At 33.9% G+C, this 22,309-nt stretch overlaps 1 protein-coding gene across 3 annotated transcripts in view; it reads right to left on the reverse strand.

The window, feature by feature from the left end:
• Window positions 1-22,309, reverse strand: part of Exoc6b (exocyst complex component 6B) — a 625,817-nt gene that overhangs the window by 293,241 nt on the left and 310,267 nt on the right. For all 3 annotated transcript variants that reach the window (XM_071601708.1, XM_027934392.3, XM_027934391.2), the window contains 5 exons: window positions 11,688-11,771; window positions 11,266-11,312; window positions 9,574-9,694; window positions 1,983-2,054; window positions 988-1,085 (listed from right to left, as the gene is read on the reverse strand). In XM_071601708.1, the coding sequence (XP_071457809.1) occupies window positions 988-1,085; window positions 1,983-2,054; window positions 9,574-9,694; window positions 11,266-11,312; window positions 11,688-11,771 (422 nt within the window). The remainder of the gene's footprint in view (window positions 1-987; window positions 1,086-1,982; window positions 2,055-9,573; window positions 9,695-11,265; window positions 11,313-11,687; window positions 11,772-22,309) is intronic.

Genomic DNA, 22,309 nt, shown 5'->3' on the forward strand with positions numbered 1-22,309 from the left:
TATATTAATCACACATTATGTTCATCTATAATTTTTCTCTCCTTAACTAGACTGGGGGTTCTCTAAAAACAGAAACCAGCTGACCAAAATCAAAACATGAAACTCACTGGAGTGAGTGAAAGCACCATAACAGAAGGACTTAAGATTGTAGCATTATCCTGTTGTTAATTTTCAGAAAATTCTATAGAGATAACCCTCCCCTAAGAACAATTATCACCATTAAATAAATACAGATTTTTGGAAGTATAAGTATTTACATTAATATACAAGTGAGTCTGTCTAAATGATGATCAAGGTTATGTTCATGAACTATAAAAAATAAGATTAAAAGAATCACGTAAGATCTTAAAACTATAATACTTTGAAAGCAGGATAATCTAATCAAGGGAAGGCATCACGCAAAAGGCAAGAAGATCACTTAAAGGAATAAGTTTTAAAGACAATGAGTTGGCATAGGGTATGTGCTTAGAAAACAATCCTAAGACATATTTTTGAGTGTAAGTTGTAACAGAATAACTTTCTTATTATTGAATGCAAGTTGTAGTAACTATTCAAAAAAACATGGCTTAAATAGTGGACTATACTAATCCACTGTTTCTGAGGATGAAGAAGAAAAATGACAGATAACATGGCTGTATCCTCAACACAGTTTCCCCAAAGCTGAAATTATTCATAAAGGCACAAATGCCACTACCACATACGTGAGATATAAAACTAGATATGATCCTTAGAGAAAACTAAAAATTGGAATAAGACACAAGTTGATCCCGATGGTATGAAACAATGACTCTGACATTCCCAACTAAGAAGACTGGATATCTTGGGAATATCATTTTTTAATATTATCAAATTTCATCTGAATTCTGGAACATAACCTGGAGTAACTAGAAACTTATATGCCACATATTCTTACTTGCATTACATCTGAAAATCCTGTACATAAAGATGTGCGTACACATTTGGACACGTATGACTACAGTTTCTCACCTGAAAATACCTGCCCACTTCTTCAGTAGAGTTTCACTATACTGGTCTCTGATTTCTAACAGCATGTCAAAAAGTTGATTTACAGGAAAACCATAAACCTGAAACAAAATAAGAAAATAACTTCATTTTCTAAGGTGGCTTTTTAAAGCAACATAAGAAGGATTAGGCACTGAAAGACATTTTGTTCTTTGGACAATTTCAATGAAACCATGTGGGAAAATCTTCTATTCCCATCCTAACACTTAGTGTTTATTTCACAAAAATTAAAGGAAACATACAAAAATGGCTAAGCCAGTCAGAAAAAATAAATGATAAAAATTAAAATCAATATATGGTAGGTATGCTGTAAGCAAAGTTCTCCCTTTCACTCCTCTTTAACTTTTATTGCCTATAGTAACAGCCTTAGAGAATAAGGAAAGAAAACAAAGATGGTACCATTTCACCACATCTAAGCTACTCTGCTGAAGATACTATGTTGTTCAAATCAACCATCATTATTCAAGATGTTAGTTAACCAAACCACAAAGTCATTCAGGTGCCATTCCCAAATTAAGAACATTTTTTAAAAACTAATGTGGCAAGTTGATTAATTGGTTTGATATGAGAGAAAAAAAAGGGGGTGGGAAGTACTTATAAAAACATTTTTTTTGTTGTAGTTGCACCCAATACCTTTATTTTATTTATGTATTTTTATGTGCTGCTGAGGAGAGAACCCAGGTCCTCACACCTGCTGGGCGAGCGCTCTACCACTGAGCCACAACCCCAGCTCCCCTATAAAGGTGTTTTTATATTGTATTTTATAACACAAAGGTGTTTATATATCACATAAAAGGTGAAACCTAGGAAATGCTACAAATAGATAAAAAGGTCTACCTCTAGGAAAAGAAAAAACTACTAAGGACTAAAGTACTTACCCAAGCTTACGTAGATATGACAAGAGTCAGTATTGATGAAACCTTAAGCTAGATGAGCATATGTAAACAGAACTCACATACCTGAAGTGTGTCAGCAAAAAGCACAATAAGGTTCTTCAAATCTAACACAAGGTTTGGATCAGAGCAGTAAGACTAAAGGAAAATAAAAACAAAGGGGGAAAAGACCTCTTAATGAAGAAAAATACAACTAAATTTTTATTTATTAAAGTGATTAACACTCCACCTGGGGAAGGCTCTTGTAGAAAGGACCTGACCATTTTGTGGTACAAAGTATCAACAGAACCAGTCAGGGAACATCTGGATAGAGTTCAATAGCCACAGTCTACATTTTCAGCACTTAAAAATTAAAACATACACTATAAATCTTTGCCTAAAATAGAAATCAAAATTGCTTCAGATTATTTCTAAATAACAATAAAAACATTCAGACCAAAACCTATAATATATGGCTAAAGCCACTTTCAAAATAACTTTATATCCAAATAGGCAACTATTAGAAAACGAAAAAGAAAGACAGAAAATAATCAAACTAAGCACTGAATTCATGAAACTAGGGTGGAGGGCAAATAAACCATAATTAAGTCAAAAAATGAAATTAATAAAATTAAAAGCACAAATTAATGGCTTAAATAAAACATAAAAGAGTTAATCATTTAAACCAAAATTTATGACTTCATCCTAGTAATCATACTACAAAACTTCCTAACTCTTTAATATTTCTTCTGACAAATGACATATTAGGACCTATTCAAGTCATGCTATTTTAAGTTTTCTATATACAATGTTTCATGTTTCTATATACAATGTTTCGAGCTTCTATTATATAAGAGCATTTATAAAGTTAAAAATAAAACAATAACAGGCAAATCTGGTTGCACAACAGAGAAAACAATATTAAACAATACAAGGAATGCAAAAGTAAAAATAAACACAAATAAGAGGAAAATTTTAAAAATTATCAATAAGGCCCATGTATAATATCATATCAATGAATCTGAAAATTCAATAATTATGGAATATCATTTCTATAGACAGGATAAAAATATATATATTACTATTTTTAACATTGATTTTAGATATTATGATTTTTCTCAGTTATTATTTTGATTCTTATCTCTACTTAACCTCAATTCCAAAAAGAGGTATGTTGAATTTCCCCTAATGATGAAGTCTGTCAATTTCTCTTCTTATTACAAACAGATTTGGTTTCATACATATTGCCCTTATAAAGACTTTTGTCTTTTTGGTAGGTTAAAACTAATATCAAATTCATAGCAGCACAATTCACAATAGATAAACTAGGAAACCAACCTAGATGTCCTTCAGTGGATGAATGGATAAAAAAAAAAAAATGTGGCATTTATACACAATGGAATATCACTCAGCACTAAAAAAGAACATAATCATGGCATTTGCAGGTAAATGGATGGCATTAGAGAAGATAATGCTAAGTGAAGTTAGCCAATGCCAAAAAACAAATGTTTTCTCTGATATAATTGAGGGTGACTCAAAGTGAGGTAGGGAGGGAGAGTATAGAAGGAAGATTATTTCTAGATAGGGAAGAGAGGTGGAAGGGAAAGGGGGGGAAAGGGGATTAGCAAGCATGGTGGAATGTGATGGTTATCATTATACATAATACATGTATGAAGATTTGATACAAACAGAGATATGAAAAATTATGATATATATGTGTATTAAGAATTATAATACAAAAAAGTACATGTATAATGGCATAATTTAGCGTGAACATACTTTATATACAGAGTTATGAAAATTTGTGTTGTATATGGGTAATAATGAGTGTAATGCATTCCACTATTGTCATGTATTTATTAAATAAATAAATAATATCAATACAAAATATCCCTCTGTTCTTCCATTTGAGGTTCTTTAACTTTGGTTCTATTTGCCTCCTACCATATTGTCATTTCATTGTTCCTTTTCTAATTTTTTAAAAAATATTTTTAGTTGTGTTGAACACAACACCTTTATTTTATTTTTATGTGGCACTGAGGATCGAACCCAGAGCCCCGCATGTGCTAGGTGAGCGCTCTACCGCTGAGCCACAACCCCAGCCCCTCAGTTTTTCCTTTTTATTTCAATCTCTTTAGGTAATTTTAATTTATGACTACATCCTAGTAATCATACTACAAAACTTCCTAACTCTTTAATATTTCCTGGGACATATTGGGACCTATTCAAGTCATGCTATTTTAAGTTTTCTACATACAATGATTTCTTTTATTTATTTTTATTTTATTTTTTTTAAGTTTTTATTGTTGGCTGTTCAAAACATTACATAGTTCTTGATATATCATATTTCACACTTTGATTCAAGTGGGTTCAATGATTTCTTTTAAATTTTTCTTTCATGTTTCTATTATATAAGAGCATTTTAATTATGTTATAGTGCTTAATCACTTATATCCTCTCAGCCCACTCTTAAAATAATCTAGTGTCTTCATTAAAATATTTTGAACATGATCTCTCTCCTTTTGTAGGAATTATTGATATCATTGAACATTACAAATAGTCACATATTTAGTTAGCTGGATTACTCTATGAATGGTATCCTTTTTTGTACATTTTATTTAATCTGATTTCATTTTATGTTTTGGATTTTCTTCTCATTTTTGCAGAAGACCAGTAAGAATCTTTCAAAGATAGGGCAGATAAGAGTAAACTCAGAATCCTCATGTTTGAAAACCCCTTTCTTTTGCCCTCCAACTAAAATATAAAGGATTAGATATAAAAATTTGTCTCCTGTCATTTATCTACTTGGTCCTCAATCCTTTCAACCTCAAGAATCTGGTTTTGTTCACTGTAGGAAATTTTTTTTCTCTTATTTTGTTATTACAGTCCCCTCATTTATCACTATCTTTTCTTTCTGAATCTCTTATCAAATATATCCCACAGTCAATATCAATATCCATGTTTCTTAGCTTTCCTTTCATATTTCTATCTCTCTGTGACTTTGCCTTGTATTTTGGGACATACATTTGACTTCATCTTCTTGCTCACATCTTCTTACTCTTTTTTCTCCATTTAATATTTGAATTGAATTTCACTATCTGATAGACATAAATTTCAAAGAATCCATGTTTTATTTTGGATTAACCTTCTTTGGCTTGTTTTCATCATTTCCCTCTTTCCTTACATTTCTTAACATTATGAATATAGTACACATAAACAAAAATGAATAAAACCTGTATGCACAATTTTGCCCTTTAAACAAAACAGAACCCCAGCGGCAGGCCAGCCCCTGTTGGGGGCTTTAATCACAACTTCATCCCTCCTTAGTCACAGAAACAACATTCATTCGGACTTTGATGATAATCATTCCCATGTCTTTCCTTAGTTTTTCATTTGTTTGTATTTTTTTAATTAATAGATTTTATATTCGAGCAGTTTTAAGTCTCTTATTTGCTCTTGGCTTTTGTACTGGCTTAAAAAATATTATAATCAGGTTGTAAGGCACCCATCCTACCAATAATAAAAGAATTCGAATTTTGATTGCCATTAAACCAGGTCTATTGATAAATCTTAAAAGAATAATAATTTTATAATAATAACTTACAATAAATGAACATGATATGTATCTCAGTTTTACTTTGATCTTCTTTAATTTTAATTCTCAATAATATTCTTAGAATTTTTCTTCATGGTGATCACTTTTTGTTACATCTACTTCTAACTAATTCTTATTTATGCTATTGTATAAATTTTGTCTTTCAAATCTAAAATTTTTCAACTTTATTCCAAAATTATAAAAACATGAAAAATTTTATATAATGATTTTTTTATCCAAGAATTTTAGTGAACCCATCTATTAATTACAATTTTTGTTAATTCTTTGAATTTTCAATGTATCAAATTATATGTGCAAAACTGACAAGATTTTTTCTTCTCAAAGATTTATGCTTTTTATTTATTTATTTTGTGGTGCTTACAACACTGCAAATGACTTCAAGCACAATATACAAATAGAACTAATGGTAATTAAATTTAATATTATAGGCTTTTAAAAGAATGGCTTTTATCATGATAAGCTGAATTAAATCCTGTTTTCATAATTTATTGAGAGAACTTATCATAAATTTATGGTATGTTTTATTAAATGTCACTACCCAGCATTCTAAAAAAGCATCACATCACCCATGTTAGCTCAAGAAAAGTTAAAACTCCCATATTTGCAGTACAGTATCTACTGAACCCATATCACCTTTGCACCACTGTAAAATTGAAAAATCCAAGGTGGAACCAGAATAAGTCAGAATGTATTGCTAAATTTCATTTCTAAGTGAGATGCATTATATAAATCTTTACCAGGTTTGAAATCAGCGTTAAGAATTCTGCATATATTAATATATGAAAATGTTTATCTTTCAAAATATCCCAAACTATACTATTAATTCAATCAGAAAAAAAAATCATTTTAATAGCCACACATAAAGTTGGGGGGGAGTATAACATTTTTTATAAAAAAATAAAGTAATCACTCAGTTATAATGTTTATTTTGAGATTTGTTTAGATATTTGGGTTGCCCTCATTTTGTCTGGCTTGCTGGGTAATGATAATACAATAAATGGTGTCATGAAATACAATTAGCATCTGTGGCACCAATCATTTTGTCTCTTGATGGATAAAATGGTTCAGTGAGTCAATCTGTGAAATGCTGAATTATTTTTTAATAACTCTGTTGATATATAATTCCCATACAATACAGCTTTCCCACTTAAATTATATAATTTAATGGTTTTTAGTTTTTTGTACAGCTGTTCCTCAGTACTTGTGGGAGACTGATTGCAGGAACCCCTATGCCAATTATATACATTTTAATTTACAGATTTATTGCACAACAAAACTGAATCCCAAATTTGGTGTACAGGAGTACACAGGGTAGGAGGGATATAATAAACTGAATCTTGATTCTCAAGCTTATCTGGAAGAATAAGAGGATAAATAATTATTGTACTTTTAAAAGATTGAAAAGGATATGCATGCCCAATAAAAAATTAAATAATTTCAAATATAAAATTACAACAGTGTTTATCAGATATAATAATTATATAATTTCAGATATAATAATTACAACAGTGTTTATTGGCTCAAGGAAAGTGGGGAATGAATCATTCAACCTAGAAAAAGACCTCAGTGTACATATAATATTTTATTATATGACAAAGGTGATCTTCAAAATATATAAAGGAAAGGATGTAATGGATTGAATGTTGTGTCTCCCAAAATTCATATGTTTAAGTCCTAATCCATCATGGGGCTTCTTGTGGGGAAGGGGCCTTTGGATGGTAATTAATGCCAAAGAAGAAGATTAGGTGAGACCCCAATCCAATGGGATTGGTTTCCTTATAAAAGGAGGAGTCATGAGAAAGTATTTTCTGTTTCTTGTTCGCACACTCTCTCTCTCTCTCTCTCTCTCTCTCTCTCTCTCTCTCTGTCTGAGGGTACACACTGAGTAAAGAAGGCAGCATTCTGTATGCCAAGAAAGCTCTCATCGGGAAATGAACATATTGGCACCCTAATTTCCAACTTTTATTCTCAGGACGTGGAAAAAATAAAATTCTACTATTTAATCCATGAAGTCTATGGTATTTTGTTAGGGCAGTGCAAGTTAAGTAAGACAATAGATAATTACAATAATGTTACTGGGAATAATGAGTCATTTTCAAAGTAAAGATGGAATCCAATCTCATACCAGGTGTTAAAATAAACATTTTTATGTTTGCAATGTATATGTAAGAAAAAGCAACTACAGAAGTACTAAATTCAAATACAAATAATGATATATTCTTTGAAATAAAGAAGATATAATTTACAAAGTAAAAGATCAATTGAACTACACAAAAATTTTTATAGCTTCTAAAAAGCTGCAGAAAAGCAGAGAAAAGACACATGAAACTAAGAAACAGTATTTACCATACATATCACATATATGCTTTATTAAGCGATAATAAAATATTTTAAAGTCCATTAAAATATAAAATAAAGGTAGTCTTCCTTGTCCCTCCCCCTCTTCTCTCCTCTCTCCTCCCTCTCATTTCTGGCCAGGAGGTGACTGGGCTTCCTTCACAGAGTACTGCTGACTCCATGTAATTGACCGCGCAGGTAAATTACACAGGTCCAAAGCAATAGGACCAATCAGTCATGGACTAAAATCTCCAAAACTGTGAGGAAACTAAATCTCTTTTCTTTATAATGGACCATATAAGCTTAGGCATTACCTTAATAGCTTTTTCCCTCTCACCTCTTATATCTAATCCATCAGAAAGTACAGTTAAATCTCATCTCTTAAAAAAAAAAAAACTCTAGAATTTGTCAACATATCACCATATCAGCTCTCATCCGTTGATCCAGGCTCTCACTACCTCTTGTCTAGAATACTGGACTAACCTAATTGTTCTCTTCATATTTTTTCCCCTCATCCATTGTCCACACTTTAGTTAAAATAATGTATTTAAAATGAAATCTGATCATGTTCTCTTCAACTATAAACTTTTATGTATTTGTGTGTTTGTATGTGTGTGTGCGTGCGTGTGTGTGTGTGTGTGATGCTGGGGATTGAACTCAGGAACTCGTGCATGCTAGGCAAGCACTCTACCACTGAGCCAAACTTCCCGCTCCACTATGGATTTTGCATGTGATTGTTTCTGTGTCTGGGACTCTTCCTGATGAATTATATAAGGAGACCTACAGGATCAGGGATGATGATCCTTTCAAGTTAGAACAAGTAGGTGGATAGTAGGGCCATTTAATAAATTTTTTTAAATACTAAATTGCCTAGTTATTGACTTCCCACTGTTATTCTTCAAACACTGTACACATAAAAGCCCTTATACTGCTGTTATTTGTGCCCAAAATTATAATTTCATTGATCTTTGCATAAATAGTGACTTCATAATATTCTGATCTCAGAATGCCACTTCTTACCAAATAATCAATAGCAAGTACCCTGTTGCCCTAATCTATCACTCTATTTTAATTGTCTGTATTGCATTAGCACTGCCTGATATTCTTGTTTATTTGTCTGTGTATCTCCAAATAAAATACAACTTTTGGCAACAAAGTTTTTCTCTCTCTTGTTTATAACTGTATTTCAAACATATAGTCAGTGTTAAAATATACTGAAAGAATGAATGAATAATTAATTCAAAACCAGCATCCTCTACCTAAAATTCATGCTATATTATCACCAAAAATTCATGTTCTGATCAGGTTCGAATCCATGTTCCATCTCTTATTATGTGGCATAAAGCTGGTCACCTGACTTCTCTGAGTTTAGCATCCTACACTATAGGATAAATACATTAATAATACCTACCTTTATATGGTTGTAATGTGGATGAAATAAGACAGTGTATATAAAATACATAGAACGATGCATTACACACACACAGAATCATCAATAGATGTTAGATGCTATTTTGTGTTTTGTGAAGAGCATCTACAAAATTGAACTCAGTGTTAGAGAATATGCCTAATTGAAGAGGCTACTTCCCTATGCCTTTGAAAGACATATATAGCTCCAAATGAGTAAATTCAAAGACATACATGTTGATTTTAAAGGAGTAAAACACTGAATAGTTCATAAATAACCAGCTCTAAATAGGAATTTCTCTTGTGCATCTTACATACCGAATGGGTACGGAGTGCTGCAATGGTCTTTGAAAGTGCCATTTCCCACAGTTCATCGATGTAGGCTCTATTTACTAAGCCCTGGGTTGTATGTAAAATGTGATCTTCAACCACAAAAAAGCTAAGATTGAGGAGAAAACAGAGTACAACTGTCAGAAATTGCAGTCTGATTACTGTCTCTAGGTTTTGATGAATATTAGGAGCTGACATCAAATTCAACATTAATATTCATTTTTTTTCTCAAAGAAAGTTTTCAGTATTATAAATGAAATGACTTCTTAGACTCATAATTATGTCCATGATCATATCCTCTTAATCACTTCTACAGAAAATGGAGTTCTATTTCTATAAAATGTTAACCATGTTATCCCGCTATTTAAAATGGAAGAAAACGTTTCTAAGTAATGAAGGCTAATTTCTTTTTTTAATAGTACATAATTTTTCAAAGTTTCTATTAGTGAATTACAGTTATATATGATAGTGGGGTTCATTTTGACATAATCATATATGCATGGAATATAATTTGTTCCATTTCAGTCCCCAGTACTTCCCATTTCCCCCTCTCTCTCCCCCTCCCCATATTCCCCTTCCTCTACTGATATTCCTTCTATTTTTCAAATAATTTTAATTGGTGCCTTACAGACATACATAAAGGTGAAATTTACTTGGTGTATTCATATAGGTACATATAGCATAATTTGGTCAATTTCATTCCACAAGCTAATTTCAATAATCTTTTTAAAATCAGGTCATAAATACATTTCAAGAAACTAATAGGTTTTAAAGAGAGAATGAAAGCTGAAATATGTATTTTTAAGAACAAAATACATCAAAATAATTCCACTTATGTAGATTTTTCTCATCGAAGTATTAAAAATGGTTTGTAAAGCAAACTTATATTTTAACATCCTTATTGTGGCTTTTTGTTATTATGCATTTAAAACATAACTTCAGTTATCTTGCCTAAATGTTCAAGTACTAAAACTATTCTTTATTAGAGAATTTTATAACATTTTAGTCAAAATTATTAATTACACTAAAACAATCTAAATCTGATTTTATAAAGGAAGAAAGAGACTTGATGAAAGAATCCAACTTATTTCCCTTTCTTTTAATGGCAATTATTATTTTAAGATTAGAACAAGCTCCCTATGTGTACTTGGGATGTTTATATGGGACTTATAATTCCATATTACTATATGTACTACAGATGAAGGTGGCAAACTATAACCTGACCCAAACTATAACCTGCCTGTTTTAATGAAGATTGTTTTACTGGAACACAGTCATGCTCCATCATTTACGAATCGTCCACAGCTGCATTTGGACTATGATAGAGCTGAAGAGCAGTGACATTTCATGTGGCCTACTCAGCCTAAAATAATTTACTCTTCAGCCATTTTGGAATAAGTTTGCTAACTTTTGCCATATTACCAAGAATAGAGAACAAAACATCTACTATAGTAAGATTATAATTCAAAAAGTATCCTCCAACAATATAATGCGGAAGCCAGCATGGTGTTCCTTTTAAATCACAAGGAAATAAAAAATAAATTTGTCTTCTTGAGAATTTTAAAAAGAAAACACAAAGAATTTCCCAAGGAAAATCTGATTTATTTTTCCAAGTCTCACAAATCTATGCATTGAAAGTAGGTGAATTTAAATATATTTCTATAATAAATATATACTTACCCTACAATTTGATTAAAATACTTCCTATAGCCATCTAAAGTTTCATGCTGCAACAAAGAAAAAAAATTATTGGTTTTTTTTGTTCCATTAAGACAAAGTTAAAATCAGTTATTTAATATCTTGAAGTTCAGTTCCCTGAAGAATAAGGTAAATATAATAGCATCATGTACCTTACATAGTTATACTGAGAATAAAATGAGACAATACATATCTATATTTAGAACAATGTCCAACATGCAGAAATCATTGAATGTTAATTGGTATTCTTACTGCAACCCACATCTACCAAAAATGATCTCAGAATAAGAGTAAACACAAACACAACACACACACACACACACACACACACACACACACACACAATTGAAAGATATCAGAAAAGAAAAGAGTAAATGTGTGAAAAATGAAAATAGTAATCCTACCATGTTAGATGGAGGCTGGAGCACTAAACGGGCCTGTTTTCGCCTCTGCTTTCGGTAGTAGTTCTCAAATGTTTCCCGGGCACCCTGTAAGATAAACAGACAATATAAATTGTCACAGTTGGATTACTCCTGGATTCAAGGTTAAAAAAAAGAGGAGGTTCTAGGTCCAGAATTTGAGACAGCACAACATTTCTTAAAATGTGCTGTTTTAACAATGGTCATATCATAGAAAATAAAAATAACTGTAACCATTTATTGAACTTTATTTGCTAACCCCATGAGGGTGAAAACTCAACCCCAAGCACACCAACTCTGGTTTCTGAGTCAATTACTACAAATTCACAAAAATGAAGGCAAACCCATCTTCCCATAGGTTTTAGTCACAGGTAAGAAAATTTCCATTAAAAAACTCACAGAACATGCCAGAAGAAAAGTGTCCAAAATAAAACCAAATGAATCAGAAGCACAAGATCAATGGAAAGTGGGGGGAAAGGCAGAAACTGAGAAGAGTAAATCCATCTTGGAAGAGGAGTGGGGGCAGCAACAACAGCAGGAGCAAGGAGCGGGGGACAAATCAATGAATCTTTTTGATATTCAATTTACACTTTTCATTTATACTTACTAAACTTAAAATGAAAGGTGCTCAGAGAACAAAATCTGGCAGATGAGCCCTACAGTCATGAGCTCTGTATTGGGTTGAAAAGTCTCCCCCCAAATTTATGTCCTTCCCAGCATCTTGTAATATGACTCTATTTGGAGGTACTGCCACTGCAGATGAAAACAGTTAAATTAAGATGTGGCCATACCAGTGTAGGGTTTGCCTTAACACAATATGCCTGGTGTCCTTAGAAGAACAGAACAAAAGACACCAAGGGAGACACCCAGGGAGAACATTATGTGATGAGAAGCAGAGACTGGAACTGTGCAGCTGCAAGCCAAAGAACACCAAAGATTGCTGGCCACCAGCAGAACTAAGAAAGGATTCTACAGAGTCTGAGTGGGAGCATGGCCTTGTGGATGCTTTGAATTCTGGATTCCAAGTCTCTAAAATGGGGACAGAAAATATTTCTCTTGTTTTAAGCCACCTAGTTCGTGGTATTTTGTTATAGCAGCTCAAAGTTTTTAAAATGTCATGCCACCTTATGACTAAATTCTAATATTAATACAAGACTTTTCTAAATAAGTAAAAAGAGAAAGACAGCATGCCACAGTAGTAAAGAGCACTGACTTTGAAACCTGGTGATTACATTCAAATTGTGACTCTGCCCCTTACTAGCTGTAAATTGCTATAAATAGCTATATAATTTCCCTTCCACTATTTATTTAACTTTCACTTATATGCATGCTGTGGTTTTCTCATTTGTAGAGATGCCAACTTCACATAATTGTTAGGAGCATTTAGAAGAGTTAAAAAGCTCTTAGAATAGTGTTTGATAAATACTAAGCATGTATGTAAGTACTTATCTTTTTAAAAATTAAAAAGATGAAATCAATGATAAAAGTGGAAAGCCATGACCAACCCTGGCAATATACAATAAACTAGTTAAATTTCCATGCCTTCCTAAAATTCTCAAGAACTTTTTCAATATGACTTGTTTTATTACTAAATTGGTCCTAAACAGCTGGATTAACATACTACATCATGCAAACACAGTACTATAGCTCAGAGGTTGGTGAACATTTTGTAAAGAGGAGGACAGTAAATATTTTAGGATGGTGGGCAAACTATTTCAACTTGGTTCTGTTGTCATACAAAAGCAACCACAGATAATACATAAATGACTTGAGTGTGGCTAGGTTCCAATAAAACCTAATTTGTGGGGAGTGAAATTAGAACTTCATATAATTTTCACCTGTCATGAAACATTATTTTTCTTCTGATTTTAAAAATGTAAAAACCACAGACCAGATTTGGCCCATGGGTCATGGTTTGTTGGGCCCTGGCATAGCTTAAAAACAAAAGTCTTAAAATGCTAAAGTGATTATAACTGTATACACTTAAGTTTTTCTGCCTATAAAATGAAATCAAATATTAGGACAGCTATTTCAACGCTTCCTTCATCCGTAAGTCAATGAGGAAGCACATGATTCTATTTAAGAAGAAAAAAGTAGAAACTGCTATTTGGCGTGTTAAAGTTAGCCCCCACTTGTCACCATGTCACAGCATAGTGGTATTATTAAATGTCAATTACATTCCATATACACTGAAGGGCTTTTCATTTTAAGGTTAACAGCCGTAAAGGACCTTTATTATTCTAGTATGACATTACATATTCAACATGCTTTGCAGCCAAGATACACTTACCTGAGAATTTAGGGAAAGTCTTCTTTCTAATTAGGCCATAATATATTAACTTGATTTTTTTTTTTTGTTTTAAATGATTGAAAATATATTGGGTGAAATTCTATATAGAAATCAAATCATGAACCTCTACCTAATTCCAAACTGGATACAGTTTTGCTTTTCACATATTTCTTCAATAGAATAAAAACAAAAGAAAGGACCTATCTAGTAGGTCTGGCTCCCCCATTTACAAAAATGAATTGGATTTTCCTTAGTGGCTGCTGAATGAATTCACTTTTGATTATTCTATTCGTCTGCCAATTTTGTCAACTCGATGCTTAAAGGTGGAATTTGTGAAGATGTTTGACTAGTCCAACTGAGTAACCAACCGGTGAAGTACTTCTCTATTCACGAATAGGTCACTAGATGAACTACAGAGTACAGAGGTTTCACGTCAGCCCTAACCTCTCTCTGTCACTACCATTAAGAAAACAAAAACAAACACAAGAACTCAGAAGCTGTTGAAGGCATAAGCAAATAGATTTTTTTTTAAAAAGTAAATGAAAGGTTGTTCCTTTCCCATTTTATATCACTAATATTATACTGCTCTAAAGAGTTCATGATAACTAACACAAATAATATCACAGAAAACCTAGTCATTTAATATATCCTAATTACTTACCATGTGATAGGCACTGAAAATGCGGTCTTCACTGAATTTATAGTGTACAGTGTAAGACTGGCAAGTAAACAAAATGAGCTTCAGAACCCTATGCATTTGGAATGGTATGGATGTGTGTGTGTGGGGGGGGGAATATATTACTGGGGGCAGAGTGTCAGGAAAAAAAAATGGTATTTATACTCCTAATTGAAGAATGAGTCAGAATAGTAGACCAGGTAAAGCAAAAGGGAAAGAATGTTCCTAGTGGAGACAAAGAGATTCAAAGAAAAACAGGCATCACACATCTAGTGAATTTGAAAGAAGTTCTCCATGGCTGAAACTTCAGGATGTAAGGTATAGGGATGGCGAGAGACAAGGCTGAAGGGTTTTTTCAATTATTGGGACGTAAGTTCTAATGACAACAAAAGTTTTAGACATTTTGGAAGTTTTAATATAGAGAGTACAAAGAAGAAAAGGTAAATTTGACTCTAAAGGATCAGTCACAAATGAGATATATTTAGGAGAGACAGCCTCGTAATTGGCTATGGGTGGTATCAGGTGGGAAGGAGAGAAGCTGGTGCAATCTTTCTAGCCTGGCTTGATGGTGTTATCATCACAAGGGAAGGAATGTACAATCTTTACTATTCACGGAATCTGTACATGCAAACTTGCCTAAGTGCTAAAATTTATTTGTAACTCCAAAACAAATACTCATCATTCTTACATAGACATTCACAACCATGTGCAGAGTTTTGAAAAATTTAAATTGTTCAATGCACATGTTCCCAGTTAAGGTCAAATAAGGCAACACTCTGCCTTCTTGTTTCAGTTTTCATACTGTAAACAAGTATCATTTTCATGGTCTATGCAGTGCCACGTTTTTTGAATTTTTGTACTTTTCTTTGGTGATTTTGCTATTTAAAATTGACCCCAAATACAGCACTAAAATGTTGTCCAGCTCAGAAAGACTTTTGATGTGACTTACAGATAAAACATGTTAGCACTTCATTCAAGTATTAGTACAATGCTGGTGGCTGAGCTCAAGAGTAATAAATCAATATATTAAATAAGGTACTTTAAATAGAAAGATTTATAAATCAAGGTTATGCATGGACCAGCTAATGAATATGTGACAAGAAGCTCACATATCCCTTAAGAGCAATGGTTGAGTATTCACTAACTCAGTGTTCACGGTGACTTTATGGAACATAACTACCATGACTAAGGAAAGCTAACTATGGAAAGACAGATAATTATAGCTTCTTTGGGGGGCATATTCAGTTACTGACTTCTAGTACCAAGTGTTTTACAGCAGGTAATATTTTTGTCTACATCTCAGGAGAATGGAATAGGCTAAAGATAATGAATGTTAGAATCTTAACAGAAAAACAGTAATCAAAGCCCTAGTAGAAAAAAGTAAACTCTATGGAATGCCTGTCCAATGTAAGTATAAAAAGACCCAGAAAAGATACTGACATCAAGGAAATGTATGGCTCTTTCTTGTTATGCAAATAAAACTTTGTCACATAGAGAAGACTTTTCTACTGCTCATTAAAATTGAAAGTCTTACCTGACAAGAAATAATTAAAATCAGAGCTGAAATCAATGAAATTGAAACAAAAGAAACAATTGAAAAAATTGACAAAACTAAAAGTTGGTTCTTTGAAAAAATAAATAAGATTGACAGACCCTTAGCCATGCTAATGAAGAGAAGAAGAGAGAGAACCCAAATTACTAGCATACAGGATGAAAAAGGCAATATCACAACAGACACTACAGAAATACAGAAGATAATTAGAAATTATTTTGAAACCTTATACTCCAATAAAATAAAAGATAGTGAAGGCATCGATAAATTCCTTAAGTCATATGATCTACCCAGATTGAGTCAGGAAGATACACACAACTTAAACAGACCAATTTCAAGTGAAGAAATAGAAGAAGCCATCAAAAGATTACCAACCAAGAAAAGCCCAGGACCAGATGGATATACAGCCGAGTTTTACAAGACCTTTAAAGAAGAACTAATACCAATACTCTTCAATCTATTTCAGGAAATAGAAAAAGAGGGAGTATTTCCAAATTCATTCTACAAAGCCAATATCACCCTGATTCCAAACCAGACAAAGACACCTCAAAGAAAGAAAACTTCAGACCAATATCTCCAATGACTATAGATGCAAAAATCCTCAATAAAATTCTGGCAAATCGGATACAAAAAGATATCAAAAAGATCATGCACCATGATCAAGTAGGATTCATCCCCGGGATGCAAGGTTGGTTCAACATACGGAAATCAATAAATGTAATTCATCACATCAATAGACTTAAAGATAAAAACCACATGATCATCTCAATAGATGCAGAAAATGCATTTGACAAAATACAGCACCCCTTTATGTTCAAAACACTAGAAAAACTAGGGATAACAGGAACTTACCTCAACATTGTAAAAGCTATCTACGCTAAGCCTCAGGCCAGCATCATTCGAAACGAAGAAAAACTGAAGGCATTCCCTCTAAAATCTGGAACAAGACAGGATGCCCTCTCTCACCACTTCTATTCAACATAGTTCTTGAAACACTGGCCAGAACAATTAGACAAATGAAAGAAATTAAAGGAATAACTATAGGAAAAGAAGAACTTAAACTAGCACTATCTGCTGACGATATGATTCTATACCTAGAAGACCCAAAAAACTCTACCAAGAAATTTCTAGAACTAGTAAATGAATTCAGCAAATGGCAGGATATAAAATCAACACCCATAAATCAAAGGCATTCTTGTATATCAGTGACAAATCCTCTGAAAAGGAAATGAAGAAAACTACCCCATTCACAATATCCTCAAAAAAAAAAAATAAATAAAATACTTGGGAATCAATTTAACAAAAGAGGTGAAAGATCTATACAATGAAAACTATAGAACCCTAAAGAGAGAAATAGAAGAAGACTTTAGAAGATGGAAAGATCTACCTTGCTCATGGATAGGCAGAATTAATATTATTAAAATGACCATTCTACCAAAAGCACTATACAGATCCAATGCAATTCCGATCAAAATCCTAATAGCATTCCTCACAGAAATAGAAAAAGCAATCATGAAATTCATCTGGAAAAATAAGAGACCCAGAATAGCTAAAGCAATTCTAAGCAGGAAGAGTGAAACAGGTGGTATCGCTATACCAGATCTTAAACTATACTACAGAGCAGTAGTTAACAAAAACAGCATGGTACTGGCACCAAAACAGGCTGGTGGACCGATGGTACAGGATAGAGGACACAGAGACCAACCCACAAAATTACAACTACCTTATATTAGACAAAGGTGCTAAAAGCATGCACTGGAAAAAGGATAGCATCTTCAACAAATGGTGCTGGGAAAACTGGAAATCCATATGCAACAAAATGAAATTGAATCTCTATCTCTCACCATGCACAAAAGTTAACTCAAAATGGATCAAGGATCTAGGAATTAAACCAGAGACTCTGTGTCTAATAGAAGAAAAAGTAGGCCCTAATCTCTATCACATGGGGTTAGGCCCCAGCTTCCTTAATAAGATACCTATAGCACAAGAATTAAAACCAAGAATCAACAAATGGGATGAATTCAAACTAAAAAGTTTTTTCTCAGCAAGAAAAATAATATGTGAGATGAATAGGGAGCCTACATCCTGGGAACAAATTTTTACCCCTCACACATCAGATAGAGCTCTAATCTCTAGGGTATACAAAGAACTCAAAAAGCTAAACACCAAAAAACAAATAACACAATCAACAAATGGCCAAAGACCTGAACAGACACTTCTCAGAAGAGGATATACAATCAATCAACAAATATACGAAAAAAAAAATGCTTCAATTAATATTGTTGAATAAGTGTATTAATAAATTTATGAAACTAATTTATACTCTAAAACAAAGAAAGTCTTGCCTGATATATCACCCCTTTTTCATCCTTTCATAGCATGTATCTCAGTTTGATATTATGTTGTCCATTTGTCTATTGTCTGTTTTCTCTCATTGGGTTGCAAGTTCTATGAGAACAAGTTTCAGTTTATCTTCTTCACTTTTGAGTTCCCAGCCCATACAACAGAGCCAGACACATAACAGGATTCAATATATATTTGTTATAGAATAAGTGATTAAAAGTATGAATAAATAATCTATATTTTCTTTTAAAAGTTTCTATTTTATATTTATACTTTATTTACTACTGCAACTATCATTTCCTTGTAATAAAATTAGGAATCTAGCCGGGCACGGTGGTGCACACCTGTAATCCCAGCTGCTGAGGAGACTAAGACGGAGGACAGCGAGTTCAAAGCCAGCCTCAGCAAAAAGTGAGGCACTAAACAACCCAGTGAGACCCTATCTCTAAATAAAATACAAAACCAAAGACTGAGGATGAGACTCAATGGTTGAGTGCCCCTGAGTTCAATCCCTGGTACCCCTATATCATCCTTGCTTTTCTATCTCCATTTATTCTTTTAGAGTTTAGTCCTGTCTCATAGTGTTTTAGTCAGCTTTTTTTGCTGCTGTGTCTAGAAGACCTAACAACAACAATGTGAAGAGGAAAAGTATATTTGGGGACTCAGAGTTTCAGAGGTCTCAGTTCATATATGGCCTACTCAATGCATTCACAGGGCCTGAGGTAAGGCAGAACATTATGACAGAAGAATATGGCAGAGTAAAGCAGCTCAGGACATCACAACAGGAAGCAGAGAGAGAGCTTTGCTCAATAAGGACAAAATAAAAATCCAAAAGGCACACTCCCAGGAACCCAACTCTTTCAGCCACACCCTACCTGCCTACAATTACTACCCAGTTAATTCCCTGTCAGGGGATTAATGCACTGATTAGGTTAAGACTCTCCTAATCAAATCATTTCACTTTGAGCCTTCTTGCATGGTCTCACACATGAGCTTTTGGGAGACCCCTCACATCTAAATCACAATATAGAGTGCTGGGAGCCATTAGCCAAGTAGGTATGAATAGAAAACAAAACAACAACAAGAAAAAAAAAAATAGGAGGAAAATAAGCAACTAAGGGTAAAAATACAAACCTTAGGGAAAAAAAACTAGAAGATAGAAATAAGATTGAAAATGTCAAGTAAGGTATTACACAGATAGAAAATGCAAAAAGCTAAGACAACTATTAGATACAGACATACTTATTAAAGCAAAAAGAGGGAATTGGAAAGGGGTATATATCCCCCAAAGATAAACTTAAAATAACGCTTTTTACTCTAAACTTTTTAAATTTGGATTCATCAGGACTTAGTGCTGTGGAAAGGCATATGTATCCAAAAAATGTACATAAGCCTAAAGTACTTTGGAAAGATATTCTAACAGGACAATGGAAAGGTCCTGATCCAGTGATTGTCTGGAGTCGGGGGTCTGTTTGTGTTTTTCCACAGGGAGAACAGCAGCCGATTTGGATTCCAGAGAGATTAACTAAAACAATTTCTACAGATCGAAAAGAAGATGATTTGACTCAAATCCATAACAGCTGATATCCAGAACTCCAGCTTGGCCATTCTTACATCTGCGACAGTGATTAACCAGGATGTTTTTTTCAATAGCTATTTTATTATTGCATTTTTCCACATCATAAGGTTCTATTTTTATTTTTTGAGCTCATACAAACCTAGGTTAATGTTTTTCTGATCAGTTTTATTTTTTGACTGTGGAGTTTTTAAACATTGCAATGGAGATTTCACCTAGGATAATGTCTCTTTAGCATCATTGCCAGAATTCCTATCTTCATCCCAGTGCCGGTGAAGACAAAGATAAAACCAGACTACAGCTTCTATGATAGCTATCACAGTAAACTGTATAAACTGATGCATCAATGAATATAACTCAACAAGTAATGCTCAATCAAGGAGTTAACTTACTTTGGGAGGAAACGGATTTTGGGAGGAAATGGACATATTGATAGATTCCTCCGCTTTGAACTGCTTGCAGAACTTGCCTGGACTATGTAACTATCGTTTGGTGCAGCGAATTGTGGTAATGCTGGCATATCTTTGCTGATGGTGTCACCAGTGATGCAATTTTTATTTCCTTGCCAGCACACCCCATGTTAATTGTGGTAGTGCTGACATATCTTTGCTGATGGTGTCACCAGTGATGCAATTTTTCCCAAGGAGCCGTCAATTGGCTTGGTGTCGTGGCATTTCTGTATCCTCCTCCCTTCTGCTAGTGATGGTCTAAAATTTGGGGGCCAATGGCTATATGCTGGACCGGTAGTCAGTGACGGGTATGATCCAATTGCAGTGGTATCAACCTAAGACAGGAGGCTGACGACTAAAGGTCAGTTTTCCGATGACGGGTAAGAACCATATGTTGAATTGGACAACCTACCAGGCACGGTCCTTAAGCCACATTAACCTCACTCCCCCACTGGCACCAAGGCCAAATTTGGGGGCCAACAGAGGTGAGGCAAAGAACCTCACCCCCACACTGGTGCATAGACCTATCCACAAGTATGGCTGTATGCTGGACCAGTAGTCAGTGACGGGTATGATTCAATTGCAGTGGTATCAACCTAAGACAGGAGGCTGACGCCTAAAGGTCAGTTTTCCGATGACGGGTAAGAACCATATGTTGAATTGGACAACCTACCAGGCACGGTCCTTAAGCCACATTGCTTGTTGTTTAATTAATCAGAAGGGGGGAGATGCTGGGAGCCATTAGCCAAGTAGGTATGACAATTTCCTTGCCAGCGTACCCCATGTTGCAGTGACATTGAATGTAGGTGACCTTGTTCAAGGACCAAGGCGGATTAGGGCGTTCCCGGTTTAGGTTCCAGGTTTAAGGTTTAAGATTATTCCTGCTGGGAATAGGGCGTATCTTGCTGCCTGAGTTCCCCTTGAGTTCTCACAGGATTCAGAGTATATTTTGGAGATAGAAGCCCAGTGGAGGTGGATTTGGGCAGAGAACGGGGATTTGGGCAGAGAACTTGGATATCCCCAGAACGTGATTGTAGACGGCTGGTGTGAGTTCGGGAATAAAGAGTTGCTGTTTGAATCTACAAGCTGTGTGGTGGCTCGTGATTGTGTGCCCAGCCAGACTGTGGCATTTGTGCCCAGCCAGACTGTGGCAATAGAGGTTGTAATTTGTACACATCAAACAATTTTCAAGCATTTGTTTTTTGGTTCCTATAGAAAATCATTTAGAGAATTATGTCACCTATGGATTCTGAAGATGATGTTCCTAGACCCTTTTTATTCAATAAGTTTTCTCAGATCTCATTTTGTTGTATGTTGTTTTGTTTCCCCATTGCTTTATTTTGCTGTCTTTTTTTCAATTTTTTTAATTTGTTCTAATTAATTACACATGATAGTAGAATGCATTTTGACATATTATACATAAATAGAGCACAACTTCTCATTCCTCTGGCTGAACATGGTGTAATCACTCCAGTAGTGTGATCATACATGTATACATAGGGTAATAATGTCTGTCTCATTTTACCATCCTTCCCATCCCCACAGCCCTACCTCTCCCTTCACTCCCCTCTACACAAACCAAAATTCCTTCATTCCTCCCTATCCACCCCACTGTGTAACATCCATTCAAAAGAAAACATTCAGCTTTCTGTTTGGGGGGATTGTCTAATTTCACCTAGTATGATATTCTCTAGTTCAATCCATTTATCTGCAATGCCATA

The sequence above is a fragment of the Marmota flaviventris genome, chromosome 14 (assembly GCF_047511675.1).
Source record: "Marmota flaviventris isolate mMarFla1 chromosome 14, mMarFla1.hap1, whole genome shotgun sequence".
Taxonomy (NCBI): domain Eukaryota; kingdom Metazoa; phylum Chordata; class Mammalia; order Rodentia; family Sciuridae; genus Marmota; species Marmota flaviventris.